Source organism: Numida meleagris, chromosome 6 (assembly GCF_002078875.1).
Source record: "Numida meleagris isolate 19003 breed g44 Domestic line chromosome 6, NumMel1.0, whole genome shotgun sequence".
Classification (NCBI taxonomy): Eukaryota; Metazoa; Chordata; class Aves; order Galliformes; family Numididae; genus Numida; species Numida meleagris.
This window is the reverse complement of record NC_034414.1, coordinates 27,209,662-27,225,928: the sequence shown is the minus strand read 5'-3', so window position 1 is coordinate 27,225,928 and position 16,267 is coordinate 27,209,662. Positions and strand designations below refer to the sequence as shown.

The window sequence follows — 16,267 nt, the reverse complement described above, 5'->3', positions numbered from 1 at the left end:
GAGCTCTTGGCACACAGTGAGGTGCTCTGCATCCTTGGAGACCACCATCCTGCATTTGTGTAAGGCTGGAAGCCGCATCACCTTGCTTGCAGTGAAAACAAAGACACTACGTTTTGGCAGCCAGTACAGGGACACAGTGTGGACTGGCTTCATCAGCTTGATCTGCCTTGTCCCCAGTGCACTCCAAAGCTTCAGCTTAAATGGGCGGGTTTTCCAGCCTGCGATGCTGCAGACTCCAAGTGCCCTGCTCCATGGAGCCTAGCAGAGCATTGTCTTTTGTCGAGGTGTTTACTTCCCTGGGTGAAATTGTGCGTTTACTCTTGTGGCAGCCAGAGTAGTCCTTGCCTCCCCACCAGCCACAGAGCCCGTCTTGTTCCCTGATGTGTGCCTTGGCTCTGTCCTCAGCACTGGCTGAAGAGATATCTGCCACATAGGATGAGAACTGATGTCCCTGTCCTCACGGCAGCAGAGCCACAACATGGAGCAGCCCAAAGGTGCTGCATCTGGAGGAAAAGCCAAGGTTGATCACAGTAAGAACACTCCTGAAAAGTGATTCCTGCTGGCATTTCCTCTAGCTCTCTGGCAGAGGCCTCTGCAGGAGCTCTTCCCAGGGGACCTCCTCACCCTATTCTGCTGTTGTTCCTCTTGTTGTTCCCTTCCTACCCATCCCTTGCTTTGGGTATCAGAGGCAAGGTGCAATGAGCTGCCGCTCTCCAACATTTTAATACATCATCTTCTGATGAGGAGCTCCAGTGCAATGCTTATTTGCAATGCAGTATCGTGCACCTTCACTACTGTGGCTTTCCCTTAAAAATAGCTTCTTATCCCCTTCACTTCCATTTTACTTCCATCTTATTATCTCCATTTCACTGACTTACCATATTGAAGTAATTTTCTCTCCTAGAAATCACCAGTGCTCACAGTTTTCTGACTGCAGTGAGCTTTGCCTTCATGTTATTGAGTTTCTTCTCAGCTCCATAACAATTTTCTTCTACTAGATATGCCAACAAACATGACAATAAATTATTTCATTCCTTATTAATGACAATTAATCTCCCTTTTGTCAAATGAATGAAACATGACGGTGGGCAAACTTCTCATGGATATGTTAATAGAGCCATGATACATAGACGTGTCTTCTCGCAGTGAAGTTGAATGTCTTCTTGCATATCAGTAGTCCTGTACTCTAGATACAAAAATACCAGTGCCCCAAATTGGCTTGTGTCTTTCCATGGCCTTGCACTGATGTATGTAGGCTGTTTCATGTTTTGATGTAGTCAACCATATTGGAAATCTGCTTCTATCCTCTGGATAAGTAGAGGAGTGCATAGTTCCCTGGCACTGAGTGTGGTAGGATTTTCCTTCTAGCACTGTATTCACTCGCACACTTTTTTAATGTTGTAAAAGTTGCTTGTTTTTTCATCTCTCGAAGCAAGTAGATGGCAGCCTCCAATCACATGTTTGGCAGATGTTAACCAGAATCAGAGGTCCCAGCTCAAACAGCTACAGAAGGAAAATTCAATGAACATGAAATCGATACCAATAGCTGTGAGACACAGCAATGCACAGACGCTGTTTGATCCGTTCAAAAAACTCACGGGAGAAAAGGTGACATTCTCCAAGAGTAGAAGTAGTGATGTCTCTCATTCTGTAAGGGGTTTTGGTTTCTTATGTTTGCTATTGCAAACATTGATTTCTGCTTTTTACATTTTTTTACAACTTTTTCCCCCTGCTGCTTCCTTATATTTTGCTGCTGTTTTGAAAAACTGTATTTAAGCTGAAGGGTTTTTTTTCTGTATTTTTTTCTCCCCACTTTTTTCCCCGGTAAGCCAGAGAATGAGCAAGGTCGTAGAACTTCTCTAGAAAAGTTCACTCGCAGCGTGGTAAGTTCTTTTTCTTCTCCCTCCTCCCTTTCCTCAGAACTCCATTTTTCATTGGGGGGAATGCGGATGCTTAACTTTTTATTTTATCTTTATGTTTGCAGATAGCATCTTGGCAGCTTCTCTTTTAGTACTGTAGCTCATCTAAATAGCAGCTCTGAAAATGGGGCGGGTGGGGAGCAGAATTCCATCACGATGCTCATTCCAGCTAATCATCGATGCAAAAGCAAATTGATTTGTGTCTAGAATTAAATGGATGGATGTCTTTTTGCTGTGTGCCCACTACAGTATTTGTCCTGGCTTTTCCTTGCACAGAGAATCAGAAGAGCATGATTCTAGTAGCAGCATTTTAACGGTATCCATGCTGACCTCCATGCATGGTTCATGCTACCACGTATATATATATATATATACATACATAGCCACCCAATACACTGCAGACGCTCCCTCTGTTGCCCCCATTTGTCAATACTCATGTAAGTAGTGGTGGATGAAACCCTTTAACTTGCTCATAGTACCAGCACCTGAAAAGGAATGTGGTAACAGCAAGAAACGTGATGCTGTTAAGCCTCTTAGATAAGGGGATGCTGAGACCTCAAGGGCAGCGGGCAGAGATCCTCTCCTCTCATCCTTCACCAGTCTCTGACCTCCAGCTACTTGGGCCCTGATGATTTTCTACAGAAAGAGAGCAATGCTTGGCTTCCTTCTGCTCCAAGTTTTATGCATGTATCATGGGGTGCCCCTGTCCTCCCAGGGGTGCCCGCCTGTGCAGTAGCACAGCCAGCTTGGTGGGAAGGGCTGGCAGAGGTAGGGGAAGGGTGTAAGATGGGATCAGCAGTGTTCATGGGGCGGTAGAGAGCTAACACTGAAGGTGTATCAACATAGTTGTTCTGATGTTGCTTAGTATCAAGTATGTTTTGACTTGATACGCCGTATGGTTTTGGCATACTGCTGTGATATTCAGCTTTGTAACAAAGATGTTGGACCGTGTATATACAGAACATATGCTTGCATTTATGTCTCTCTATGTATTTATGTATATTAATATATATACATGCTATATATGTACACACGGTGTATAAACATAAAACATTGGTACATCCAGATAGAAAAGGGGAAACTGCAGGTAAGTGTGAGCTATCATATAGCAGATAAACCTGAAGGGGTTCTTTCTGATGCATATACAAACCAAATGCAGAGCTTTGTAGTATCTCCTCTGGCAGGCTTCCTGAGGAATGTATTTATATAGCTAATGCATATGCACACATTTAAAGTATGTTGATACAAAATATATCACTATGCCCATCTGCATATTTACTGCTTTGTAAGAGATTGCCAGAAAGAGGAACAGGCAAGATTTTTTTTTAAAATAAACTATGCTGAAATATTTACACTGAGTAGCAAATTCTGCTCCCAGATTCACCATTCAGGCTTTGAGAAGTCCTCAAAAATACATGGGCAGCGCAGCAGTAGGGTAGACACAGCAGTCCCTGACCCCTTCAGCCCTGTGCTTGGCTCCTGGGTGTCAGAGGTCAGAGGTGTAAAGCTGGACTCAACTTTCTGTGTGCTCAAGGGATGGGGCTGGTCTCAAGGAGCCACGCTCACTCTGGGCAGCACACTGCAGATCTGACAGTCTGTTGCACCAGAGCACTTACTAATCCACCTCATTTAAAATATGATGGCACTGCGCACGGTGGCAGGTTTATCTTATTACAATTTTCCTTTCGAATACAGCAAGGATTGACATTATGAAAGCAGAGTTAGCCTGTCTTCTCTCCCAAGTGAAGATAAATGACATCATAAAAATCAGACATCATGTATCATATATGTTATAAATAATACTTGTTACTGAGGTAATAACTTAATTTTAAAGACATACATACACACAAATCCATATATCTACATCTCTCTCTTCTGTCATATCTGATCATCTTACTAATTAAAAGGAGCCTGCTATACTATTTTTAGCTGTGCAGTCTCAGCCTAGCTGTTTAAACCACAGTAGTTTCCCATCTGCTTTAGAAATGATTTAATAATCAGACAGAAGCTTAGTTCTTATAAGCTGAGATGATCCTTCAGGGCCAAGAGCGGAAGGAAAATATATTTTAATGAGTACGTTTAGGGAAACCACTGGTGTTCTTATCTTGCAGAGGAAGCTACCAAATCTCTTCCCAACTTGAGCTGGTGGCCATTTAATGAAAGAGGAAACAAGAGGGTTTATTATTATTTTCCTTTGTTGCACCTTGCAGCATCCTGAGTTCTCTCTCTAAAGCAGCAGTGGTTACTCAGCAATAACAGGGATTATGGGAATACTGGCCTCAGCAGGTAACTTCAAGTGATAAACCTGGGCCATGATATTCTGACTTGATTTTGAACTTCTAAAAATCACGCTATTCCAAGGGAGGAATCTCCCCGGTAAGTAAACTGGTGTTAAAGTTTCCAACTCAGTATTGAGGCACTGACCCAGTACTAAGCAGATCTCTGCATTTTATTCCTAGCTGTTTATGAGCAAAAGGCACACACATGGCTTTTGAGAGCGCCAGAGTTCTCAATCTTTATGCTTTAAGAAAGTTGCCAGATATTGGATATAGTGTTTGTTTGGAATTGTTTTAACTTCTGTCTGAACCAGTTGACATTGTATGCTGTTAGTTGTTGTGTTCCTGGGCTGAGAAAGCTCTGTACCTGAATAAGACAAAAAAGTTCCTGCTTGTCTCTTCCATAGATGGAATATGAGAGAAGAGTGGTAGGACCTGGCAGCTCCCAGGCAAAACCAGCAGCTGCTATGGGGGGACAAAAATGCAAATACCGGACTTTGGGCTACATATTGGAGCCTATGGGACATCTCTTACCTGTGTTTTCTTTGTCCTACCTCCTTCCTCAAGCAATAGTTGGCCACTGCAGCGTATGCTCTGGCGTGATTTGTAGAGGCACATCATAGCTGCTTGCAGCCTATGGTTGCGTATGGTAAACTGCGGCCTGTATTTTATCTTTCATTGTTACACTTCTTTCATAAGAAATGAAATATTTAATAGGAAAAGGAGCCCTCCTGGTACCTTTTAGGGGAAATGTAAGTATGCAGTGAGGCTAAAATACTCAGGAAATTTACTTTAAATTTAGCATAGTAGAAGACATCAGGTACAGAAGAGAGATGTGCTGTGAAATGTATCCAAGGAAACTCACTACAGAAAGAATGCAGTGAAGGAAGAGGTGGTCTGTGTTCAGCCTGCATGGGGACCAGGCTGTAGTTTAAGAATACAAGAATAGAACTTCTCTAATAGGCTTTCATTTAAAGGATCTTGGACGTTATGAATGGAGCATCTTGTGCGGGACAGCAAGTCAGTGAAGACCAAGGATAGTCTCCATTCCCAGACATAGGTGAATATCTGAATTGACAGAGGGTCTCAGCTTCATTAGCTATATGAGACAGAACTGCAGGAGGCAGCAGGCAGAGGCTGGTCAGCACGAGCTGCTGTAAGTCCCTGAGGTAGCTGCACCTGGGTGTTTGCATTCTTATCCAGGAGCCTCGCAGGCGGAGTCCCACGCATAATTTCCTGGTGACTGTGAAGCCAGTGTCCCTCTGTGGTTTCTTATGGAGGGATGAGTTTTCTAGGAACAAGAATATTACTGGAGATCCTATATTTGATATATGTTTTATATATTTTATATAATTTCTGCCTGGTGTCTGAAGTGCATTCCTTCTTGCAGTGATTCAAACTGCATATTCACAGTAGCACTTCCTCCACTTTAGTTTTCTGGTGTCTCTTAGTGATTTCATGCTGCACTGTCCTTGACTCAGGCCTGTATGTGCATCCCAATTCAGCATGGTGAAGCTACAGTACTCTGCAAAACGTTAAGTCCCATGTTTAGACCATGTTTATCTATTCCCTTGCATTATGCAGCTGCTATAGCCTCAGTATTTACCCTGCCTACATGGTTGTCCCTTCCTAGATGCTCTCAGCGGTCTCCTCCTCCAGCTATGTCTTGTTACCCCTGCTTCCACTTTCCTGTATTCCCAATCCTTGACTTCATCCCTTGGCTACTGCTACTGCCCCATGCTGTTCAAATTTTTATGTCTTCTTGTTTTGTCTGCTGTTGGATCAAAGTCCAAGTCACGCTCTGACTGTCCTAGTCCTTATTCTTAATTCATGAGTATGAAGTCACACATGTAAAACGTATCAATAGGGTCTTACCTTTCTCAGGTGAACTGTCTATTTTGTGCAGCTGTATGTCACTGTGATGTATTACAAATACTAACCATGAACACAGTTCACGGCATAGGACTGGAGGAGGAATTGCTACCTGATATCATAAGGTCTTTCTTTTTAGCTGGCTCCTTGATAATGTCACAGAACTGTCACACACTTACCAGCTTTTCTACTTTTTCACTTTCACAGCTCTACCTAATTGCATAAATAGATAACTGCATTTGAGGGAATGGAAAGTATTCATGACCTGCAATATAATAAAGCCAAAAGTTTAAGCCGTTATGGCTAGGAAATACAGTGAGATAAAGTGTGGATAGTAGAAGGTGATACCCTGAGATGCTGATGAAAGGGGTGTCAGGAACAGACAGCTAAAAGGGAAGGATGTAGGAATGGTTGCCAAAGCTTCTTAGATTTGGCACCAAGAAAAGCCATCTGGAAAAAGGGTTATTTTTATCTTGGGATGATGTCTTACTTAAAAAGAAAATTTGCTTGTCCCAGTACTCAAGTCATTAACAAATACTGTCTCTACTGAGAAAAGGTACTTGCGTTCTGTAGGTATGGGAAGTACCAGAACATACCTGAAGCATGAGGGGACCCAGTGTGCATTGACAACTTGCCTGTTATTATGTACAGTAACCGGTCAGTGGCTTGCCCTGCCGAGAGCAGCATGCCTGGGGTGTAAGTGCACACACTGATAGGTTGCTGCATGCTCGTGTGCATCACATCTGTTCCTGGTACCCACATAGTGCCCTACCTGTACAATGTGTGGGCTGGATAGGTTTACACTGCACGCTCAGTTCAGGAAATGGCGGGTTGCATGTATTGCATGTGCATTGCTTTATCTATTCGGTATGCAGGTCTACTTCAAAAGAAAAGTATTCTTCATTTCTCATGGGTAAGTTACTCTTTACTTCCCATCCTTAAAACGCTGCTGTGTGGTTCTGCTGGCACAGGATGGCTGCTGCGTTGGCCCCAGAGGTCGCTGCTCCTGCCCTGGGTGAGTGATCCCTGTGTGCACCGTCTTTGGGATCCTTCTGGATGAAAGGCCCTATGTGGAGTTCGGGATATGCTTACTATTCATTTACTGCCTTTTATTTCAGCTGCATACAAATTCTAGAAGATAAAACTGTACCTTCCGCATGCTGCAGTTACTGAGTCATGACCTCAGCAAGGATTTCTGGGGAGAGGGCTTGGGCCCTTCTCTGATTTCAGCCGGGCTGATATTCCAGCACCAACAGGCAGCACCTTTCCAAGCAGGCATGCTGCAGCAGGGATGGGCTGACACCTAGAAAGGCCCTGTAAAACAACCAGGGATGGGACATTTTAAGGCAGGTTCTCAAACACTACCGAGCTGCACTTGCCCAGGCAGTTCTCTATTGGACAGGGTCTGGGCTATCTGCCCCATGCAGCAGCATGGTGAGCACTTGGCCCTGGTACTGTGTGGTCTCTTAAGGCCATCCCTCCACAAGATGAGTTGGAGCAGTCCACAGACTGCTTGAACTAATCCCAGAATGAGCCCTAACACGTTCTCAGAAACACAGGACCCAAACTGCTCCCCGGCAGAAGAGACTCTTCTTCCTGGTGCTGCTGGGAAGGCAGAGGAGAGTTCCAACATTCACGGAGCTGCTTGAGGAGCAGGTGAGTACTGGGCTCATGTATGTTCCTTGTTTGCTTTACATGTAGTGGTGCACCAGGGATTTTGAAAGTAAAGTGTGGCAAATGCTTAGAAAGCATGGGAAAATCTCAAAAAATAAAGCAGGGGTGGATGATACCAATTTTAATTGGCCTACAGTGCTGATATGCTTTTATATCCCATCATATACATTGAAAAAGAAAATGGGGATGTCAGATTTAGAAGCCTGACCCTGGTTAGCAGAATTGTGACCAGCAGCAGTGCAAAGCAAGTCAGGCATCTTGGTACCAGCAGCGGGCTCACACTGCTCAGCGTTGGGGTGACTCTTGAGACTGTGCTGGTGGGAATGGGCGAGGATCCTGCACGCTGCTGTCATGCTTGCCCTCTACAGCAGCTCTAGTGTTCAGTCTGTGTCAGCATGGAATTGGTCTTGTCCATGACATTTTGTGTGCTTATTTATGTGATATCTGTTCATAGTTTCTGTCTGTGTTTATTTTGCATTGAACTATTTTCCTTTATTGTTTATGTTTTTAACTGTTTTGTATTTAACTTTGTTAATTTGTGTTACTTATTTTATGTTTGCAATGTATCTTTTCATGAAAAAAAGATCTAATAAAATATATTTTTTTAAATAACACAAGAATAACATTTCCCCAAGATCTATTCTAACACTGAAATTCAAGGAGGGCTGGCAGGGCTCGGGCCCTGGAAATCTCCTCCTTCGGGAGTTAAGTTTGGTGACAGGACGCTGCCTGCCTACTCCCAGAGTTCTCAAAGTACAGCAGCTGAAAGTTACAAAATTGTGCAGTGTCTGTCAACATGTGAAAAGGCTCAAATTGCAGCTGGTGGAAGAGATTTGCTCACCTGCAGTGGGGCACAGAGCAGCCCCAGTCCTCTGCTGCGGTCTTACAGAGGGATGGGGAAATACTGCTCTGCCCCAGGAAAGCGATGCTTCTGGTTGGGAAAGGGACAGCACCAGAGGGCAGAAGGGGATGAAGAGCCATCAGTGGAGTTAGCTGTAGCAGAGTCCTAAGTGAGTGAGTGAGGAGCACAGAGTGGAGTGGCACAACAGTGCTTGGTTTGTGTTGCCAGTGCTGGAGCACCAGAAGCGTCCCACGCGCTTCCTCCGCCCCGCTACTGGGGACAAACACTGCCTGCTGTCCAGGTAAGTGTGTGATGGGGTGCATGGGAGTGCCGGCCTCTGCATGCTGGTGGTGGTGAGCGACTGCATGTTGTGCACGTGAGCTGTGCTCTGTGCTGGGCACAGCACACCACTTGTGTGAAACCCACAGGTATGGGACAAAGCTAAACTGTCTACTTATATTCAGAAAAAAAGATAGTTTACAGCCTCTGGCTTCTCTCCTAGCTGGGCAAAGTGCTGACTTCGGTAGAGGAAAGCAAAGAGCAGGGTGGAAAGTGATGGCTCGTATGAGAGATTTGAAAGGAGATCTGCTTCCTTTTTGTGTCAATCCCAGATGTGTTGGTTTTTTTTTTCCCCTCTTATTTGGCTTTTTGTCTATGTTAAGTTGCTGCATTCTGCTTCATTCGGATAATTGCTAATTGTATTTTATATTTTAGTTTTTGTTTTGTATTTTAGCTGCTCAGGAAATGCTCAGCCGTAGAAGGTGCTGTGCACATCCAGCAGCCTGCGGTTCACTTCAGCAGGCTGTGGTGAGAGCCCTGCCAGTCCCAGGAGTCGGGCAGGCTGAGCAGGAGGGTGGGCCCCAGAGCTTGGAAGCTGCCTTCTGGAGGGAAATTTGAGAAAGTTCATTAAGAATACCCTGAGTTTTTCCTTGGGTTACTCCAGGCTGCATGCTGCCTCTAAAACCTGAGGCTCCTGCAGTCAGGGGGTGAAGAATTCACCGAGCTGCACAGAGAGAACTGGAAGGTTCTCCAGGAGGCAATGAACGCATGTGTGACCATTGTCAGAGAGCTGTGTGACAGAAAAAATGAGAAAAGGCTCCCTGTATCCAGCAGGACACACAGCATATGACCTGCAACACAAGCCATAGCATGTGCACTATGCTTTTTGAGCAACAGCAGGCTGAGTTTTTAACTGTTGTAGCCCTAATTACTAGCGACAAGTATTTTGCAACTGGAGGACGGGAGACTTCTTCATAAACTGTAGAGCCCGTGTAAAAAGTTTCCTTCTTTTATCCACTCTCCTTTTCCTTCAGGTTACTCAGTGTATATGTATGATAAAGAAGCTCTGTAGTGCACTGAGCTCAAGACACTGTGCTCTGTCAGCACAGCTTAGGTGAAACTTCTCCTGGAAATAAGGCAGGAGCTATAGAAATTTTTGTGCAGTGGGGAAAAGAGAGTTAGAAATGTGGGCCAGCAGCTGGCTTCCTGCTAAACAAAGACGTGGAAAGAAAAAATCATTTATTTTGGTTGAGCCTTTTTAAAGATAATGTGAGGTCCTTTGTAACAACCTGAAACTATCCATCGATGATCTCACTGAGAGAATCCTGACCCAATGCCTGGTCAGACTCAAAAGGACCCTTGAAGTTCTCTGGCACACTTTGCACCCAGCTATGAAGTGGTGTGACCATGTCTCCAGAGCAGCCTCCACCCACCTGACACAGACGTTCATGCACGGCCAAGCTGCAAAGACCCCTCAGAGCAAGGCATCAGAGATTTTCCTTCTAGGCAGGAGCCACCCTTTGGCTGCAAGATACAGGGATGTGTCATACCCCTGCCATCTGAGGGGACACAGGCTAGCCTCGCCTGTCACCCGGACACCCCACTGCAGGGACACTTCTTTCCAGAGACACAGAAGCATGTCACATGAGCTGGGGTTTAGGTTGTATCCTCTATCTGGTGAAAAGCAAAATATAGCACTCGCAAATGTGTTGTGTCTCCTTCTGGACTCCATGCTACAGCAGCCTGGGAAGGTTAAAAAGAAAAGAAAGAACAGGGGCCAGTTGGAATATCTTTGAGAAGAGAATCCCAAACCAGATGCCTGCATCGCAGCAACCTCCAGCCTGCAGGTGTTTACTCCATTCAGGCCCCAAAAGTGAGGCTGATCCTCACTTCTGCCTTGGGTTGGAACAAATGTGCCTGTGGCTGGAGGCCACCGAGGAACCAAAGCAGAGCAGTAGGTATGCTAAAGCTCTCTCAGCGTTAACCCATGTGTGCTGGCTCCTCTCTCCACCCACCTTGCTGCTGTTGTGCCAGCCAGGACTAGGCCAGGCCCATGGGCTGGAGCCCACTGCAAAGCCAGGAGCTGGGCCTGCAGTGCCAGAGGAAGCCGTGAGAGATAGCTGCAGCATCTTGCACTGCCAAACTGGATGCTGAGGCAGGAGCTGGCATGTTCCCAGCCGCCTGCCACAGAGAAGATAACAGAGAAGCTGCCTGGCTGCCATTGTCTAGGGCCTAGCTGAATGGCCATTATACAAACCCAATGTTTATTCATTGTTTTTTTTTTCCTAAGGAACTATCCAAATATGGGTAGAAATATTTTTTCCTAAAACAAGCCATGTTATGCCTCCAGAAGTTAACATCTGGATGTTTACCTTCTTTTCCTTCAAATGGGGTTTAAGAATCAATACTTCCTCGGCACCCTTTCACTGGTGTTCCTAATGACAGCGCGTGCCAACCATGCCTGCAGTTCCTGCAAAGGACTTACACACCCCCTGGGATTGCACTGGCCCAAGCTCCCCAGGAGCACATTAAAAAATGAGAATAACCAGGAATTTGATTTACAGTGAAAGAAAATAGGCTTACCTTAAATGGCAGCAGTGCCGCACAGCAGCTGGGCTCCAGGAGAGAGCCTGCAGGATGGTGGTGGTGGCATTCCCATCCCAGGAGGGATGGCCCAAGTGATAGCAGTGTTTGTCACAGCAGAGCGTGGTCATGTTATGTTCTGTGTATTTGGGCAGCCCAGAAATTTCTTGGTAAAAGCTGCACATCTGAGTGGTGACATCAGGCTTCTGCAGAGAGCTACTGTGTCTTCCTGCTGTAGTCCTGACTGGGAAGAGATGAGGAAACAGAGAGACTGGGGGGTCCTTTTTTTCTTAAAATGTTAGGGTGTTAAACTAGAGAATAGACCTGGATCTGTTCAAACTGCTCAAATGATCCCTGCCAGAGGTTTGGCCCAGACCAAATGGCACACTTCAGAGTCTGAGAACAGGAGTTGTGAGCACAGGACTATTCTCAGTAGGTAATTTGAATGCGGCCACCTTGTTTTGAAGAGTAATTGGGGTGAATTACCATCCTAAGCTACTGATTTTCCGTACTTTGTGGGTATATACTGCATGCCAGTTCTGATTTTCCTTCCGTCTGCACTATGAATTTGTTGCAAGATGATCAAACAACTTCTCTAGTTGGAATTGGCTGGATGGTCACATTCAAAGAGTTGCTGTCAACCGTTCAGTATCTGGGTTGAGACCAGGGACAAGTGGTGTCCACAGGAGTGGACAAGCAGTGACTGAGGCCAGTTAGCATATCACTAGCCACAGCTCACCTTGTGAAGTCGAGGGGTAAAACGGCAGGTAACCGGAACACCCTTACCAAACTGTCCCACGATTCCCATCTCATGGCAGCAGTTTCACTCACACTCTGGGTCTCTTCTGTCTGTCTGTCTGTGCCTTCCTTCAGGGAAAGTCTCTGGCCAGCAAGCGCCTGACGGGCCTGATGCAGTCCTCCTGACAACCACCCCACCAGTCTGCCGCCCCACCAGGGAGAGCGGGGTGCCACAGGGGACAGCAGGATCAGAGAGCAGCTCAGCGAGGGACAGCCTGCCTGTCACCGATTACATCAACACTTTATCTGCACAGCTTCGTAGGGACACAGAGCTCTGCACAGGGACTTGGATTCCTGCTTGGATTTGGAGGAGCACAAGCCACGATACACAGGAAGCAACAAGGCAAGGGCTTGGTGTGTTGTTATTTAAGGAAACAGACCTCACCACTGCTTGGAGAAAGAGGAACTGAGAGAGATCAGTGGTTTTGCTTCACCTCTTCTCTTCCTAGCACAGACACAGCTGTAAAAGATGCCACTGCAATCCCATTTGCTCCCTTTCCTGTGGCCATCTGGATCCAATAAAATATCTGCTGGAAGCTGCTGCTCCTTTCCACAAAGTATCATATGCATCTCTCCTGCAGATCCGTTGACTTTAGCTTTGTTTTTTCTTTCCTGTGTCTCTCCTCCTTTAAAATAACGGGGGGAAAAAAGGCCCTCATTAAGTTTGTCACTCACTGTCCTTCCAATGGCATGTAGCATGTCCAAAGACGATGGTCAGATCCTCATCCAAAGGCAGGAGACTTTGAGTGGCTTACATCACATGAGGATCTGCCCCACTGCGTCAGACTGATCTTGGTGCAAATCCTCCGACATCGGCAGGATTGCTCTGCATGTACGTTTAGTGCAAGACTGCCTGACGTAGTTGTGTTTTAGATGTATAATGCACATATGCACAAACAAACAGACACACACATGCGGTATTTAAAAGTGAGTAGTTTTCTATTGTATTTGGTTTTCTATTTATTTGAGGTTTTGCATACTTATTCAATGATGGATGTTCAAGTTTTACTTCGAATAGGTAGAGTTGAACCACTTAGAGGAAATTCAGCCCTAATTATAGAGGGCCAAAATCTGTTCATGCATATACAGGGAAAGGTAACTGCTGTGGGCATGTGTAATCAAGAGCAAAATTCAGTCTGCAGCAAGGAGAGATCTGATGGAGAAGTGCTTGGCAGAAGCAGTTTGTGACTGGGCAGATGCTTGGGTGCCTGTAATTCATCTGATGTAGAGCCCGTGAATACAACTGCAAGAGATGACACAATAGCTTGTTTCAGAATGTTGGGATTATGGAGGTTAGGATGAAGACAGAGCTGAAGTGACTTGGTTAATGATAAAACTCACATTGTACTAGCTGCAGATACAAAAAATGGATTGCATTCACATACAGTATACTGCCTATATACAAAATTTCCAATTTCAATTGACTTAGTACCACAAAACCTCCTATCTTTTATAAGCAGTTCAGATCTGAAGTGTATGTGAAAATAGACACTTGGTCTTCTTCCCTCATGCCAAGCCAAGCTGTTTTTTTTGTGCAGGTGGTAGAAATTGCTATATGGCTACACGTCTGCATTCCTATCTAGGCAAAATTATCTATCTCGCTAAGTAGACAGCTGGCTACCAACCGTATTTATTTCTGTGGCAAATATTATCCTAATATCCGAGGCTAATGTATGCACAAAATCAGGCCACCATAGTTTCCATCAGTAAAAGGACTTTCCCTCTTTACCCATGAATTTTCTCATTTTGATACCTCAATTATTTTTCCCAGACAGCTCCTGTTATCAATTTTACATAAGGTCTATAGGACTCTCTGCATCTGCATGACTGGTAGAGTACTGAGTATGGTATTTGTTGTTTACACTCACCTAGTTCCCATAATCAGCCTATTATCTGAGGGTCTTCAGACTTAATTTGTCCTACAATACAGGCCAAACGAGAGCTCCAGGACTGCGGAACTGTCATGGCTGTGCCTGTACATTCAGGTGGCATTTTGCCTCTGACGGCGACATTTGGACCTTTGCTGATTGTCACTCAACTGTCTCAGCAGGACCTGTCCGTTCCATGGTGACCACCCAGCCAAAGGCACCCCTCCGGCAATAGCGGGTCTTTGTGCAACAGCCCCAGTCGTCCAGCCATGCACACTCATGCGAGCCCCCCTGTGCCACCCCTAAGAACATGCTGTGTGCTGCCTGTAGGTAATTTGCTGGGTTTGAACAGCTGAGAGCATGGGGGAAACTACAGACAGCGAGCACGCATATGGGCATACATCAGGGGGCCTGGATGCTGAACAGCTTGCCATCTAAATGCACACTCGCACAGCTAATCTGCTCAGCAGTGGCGAGCCGAGCGGATGGAGCTGCGTATGCTCTGCAGAGGGGAGAGCTCCCCTCCTCGCTTCCTGCCCAAATTTCTCTGAGACAAACATCATGAGAGCAGACAGGGCCTCCTCCCAGGAGCACATACGAATGGCTGTTCACGTGTCTTTTACTTCACATATGACAATGCTAACGTGTAACTATTTCCACGCAACCTTCATCCTTGAATTACTGCTCTTTAATGACATCACTTATTGCAAGTGATGCTTCTCTTGCGCGCTCGCCAGTGAGCACCACCCACTGAGTGCTGCAAGCAGTAATCTGCTGCTTTATAAGCATCCATGTCTTCCAGCTACCTCATCACCCAGAAGATGAGCTAGGAAATCAGTTTTCCACCTCTCATGTTCTCAATGGCATTGTTTCAAGGAAAAACAGGCTAGAAAGCTTTTACAATCTCCATGCTGTGAGAGCTAGCCACCAGGCATCCCATACCTGCAGGGCTATGGCTGTGAAATACAGCTGTACGCTGTTATTTGGATAATGGAGTATCCAGAGCATTAATGGCCATCGTGGTGGACCAGCACCGGGACAAGCACGAGGAGGGTTTGACAGGTCAGTGCAATGTTAGGCTAAGGCAAATGGATTAATACAGTCTATGTATGTATAACTCAGTGCTAAAATCCCATAGAGTACTGTAATAAAATGGTAGCAGGGCAGCCATAAAAAGCCACAGTAAGCTGACATAATAATACCAGGATAAATGTAGCAATAAGGTAACACAGGCCGCTGCAGTAAAGTAGCATTTTGGTAATGCAGCAATAAGACACAACCAGATGCTGCAGTAAACTAGTTTGGGGGATGAAGCAGTAGTGATGGCATGTGTGGGCAACCTGTGGTATATTTGTGTCAGGTACTGCAGCAATAAAGCCAACACAAGGTGTGCTAGTAATAAGTTACTACAGTAATAGCAACACGATGCACTGTACAGCTATATCAGGATGCTTCCATGCTGAAGGCAAGTCCTACAAGACGTGGTAGTGAGAATGAAGGCAACATGTGCCCCATTTCTGCAAAAAAATGAGTCTATTCTTTGCATAGTAAATAAGATCCTGGAATGGTCTCATCAACACCAGTCCTGTTCACTCCTGCTTTCAAGAAAGCTGAGGTGAGAGCATTCCTCCATCCAATCTCTTATTTTGGTCTGGAAATACAAACTTGACTCGTTGTCTTTTTGGACAGATTTTCACAGATGGTGAAGTTCTTCAGTCAGTCCTCACTCAGGTGACACTCTGGCGGTTCATTGGTCTTTTGCCTTGGGAAGGCTTTGGCTATGTCATCTTCTGGAATGGGTGGTGCTTTCAGCCTACAGCTATTTCTGTTTTGGGGTGGGGATGGGAAACCAGGTACAGGATATCTGACTGTACTGTCCTGTTTCCTGAAATGCACAAATAAATTGAGCATCCTGGAAAAGTCAAAGCAATGAGGACCGAATCTGTTCTGTCTGTCACACACACATGGAGAATCCTGCCGGAGCCAGTAGGAGCGCCATGTGTTTGCCTATGGGACCAGTTCTCAGTGTCAGCAGGTGGGTGGCTGGTGGGGGGTGCCTCTTCAGGTGGTATTTCTTATTGCCTTCCTGCTTCTCCCTTTTTTTTAGCACCCCCTTTTTTTAAAAAAGGTCTTTAGAAAGAATCAGTTTGCCGTAAT

At 45.5% G+C, this 16,267-nt stretch overlaps 1 protein-coding gene across 8 annotated transcripts in view; it reads left to right on the top strand.

Annotated features, from left to right (window-relative positions):
* Window positions 1-16,036, top strand: part of RGS6 (regulator of G protein signaling 6) — a 241,848-nt gene extending 225,812 nt beyond the window's left edge. For 6 of the 8 annotated variants that reach the window (XM_021401568.1, XM_021401569.1, XM_021401576.1 and 3 more), the window contains one exon: window positions 1,830-16,036. In XM_021401568.1, the coding sequence (XP_021257243.1) occupies window positions 1,830-1,988 (159 nt within the window). In that variant the 3' untranslated portion in view covers window positions 1,989-16,036. The remainder of the gene's footprint in view (window positions 1-1,829) is intronic. The other 2 variants (XM_021401571.1, XM_021401573.1) reach the window with 2 other exon arrangements.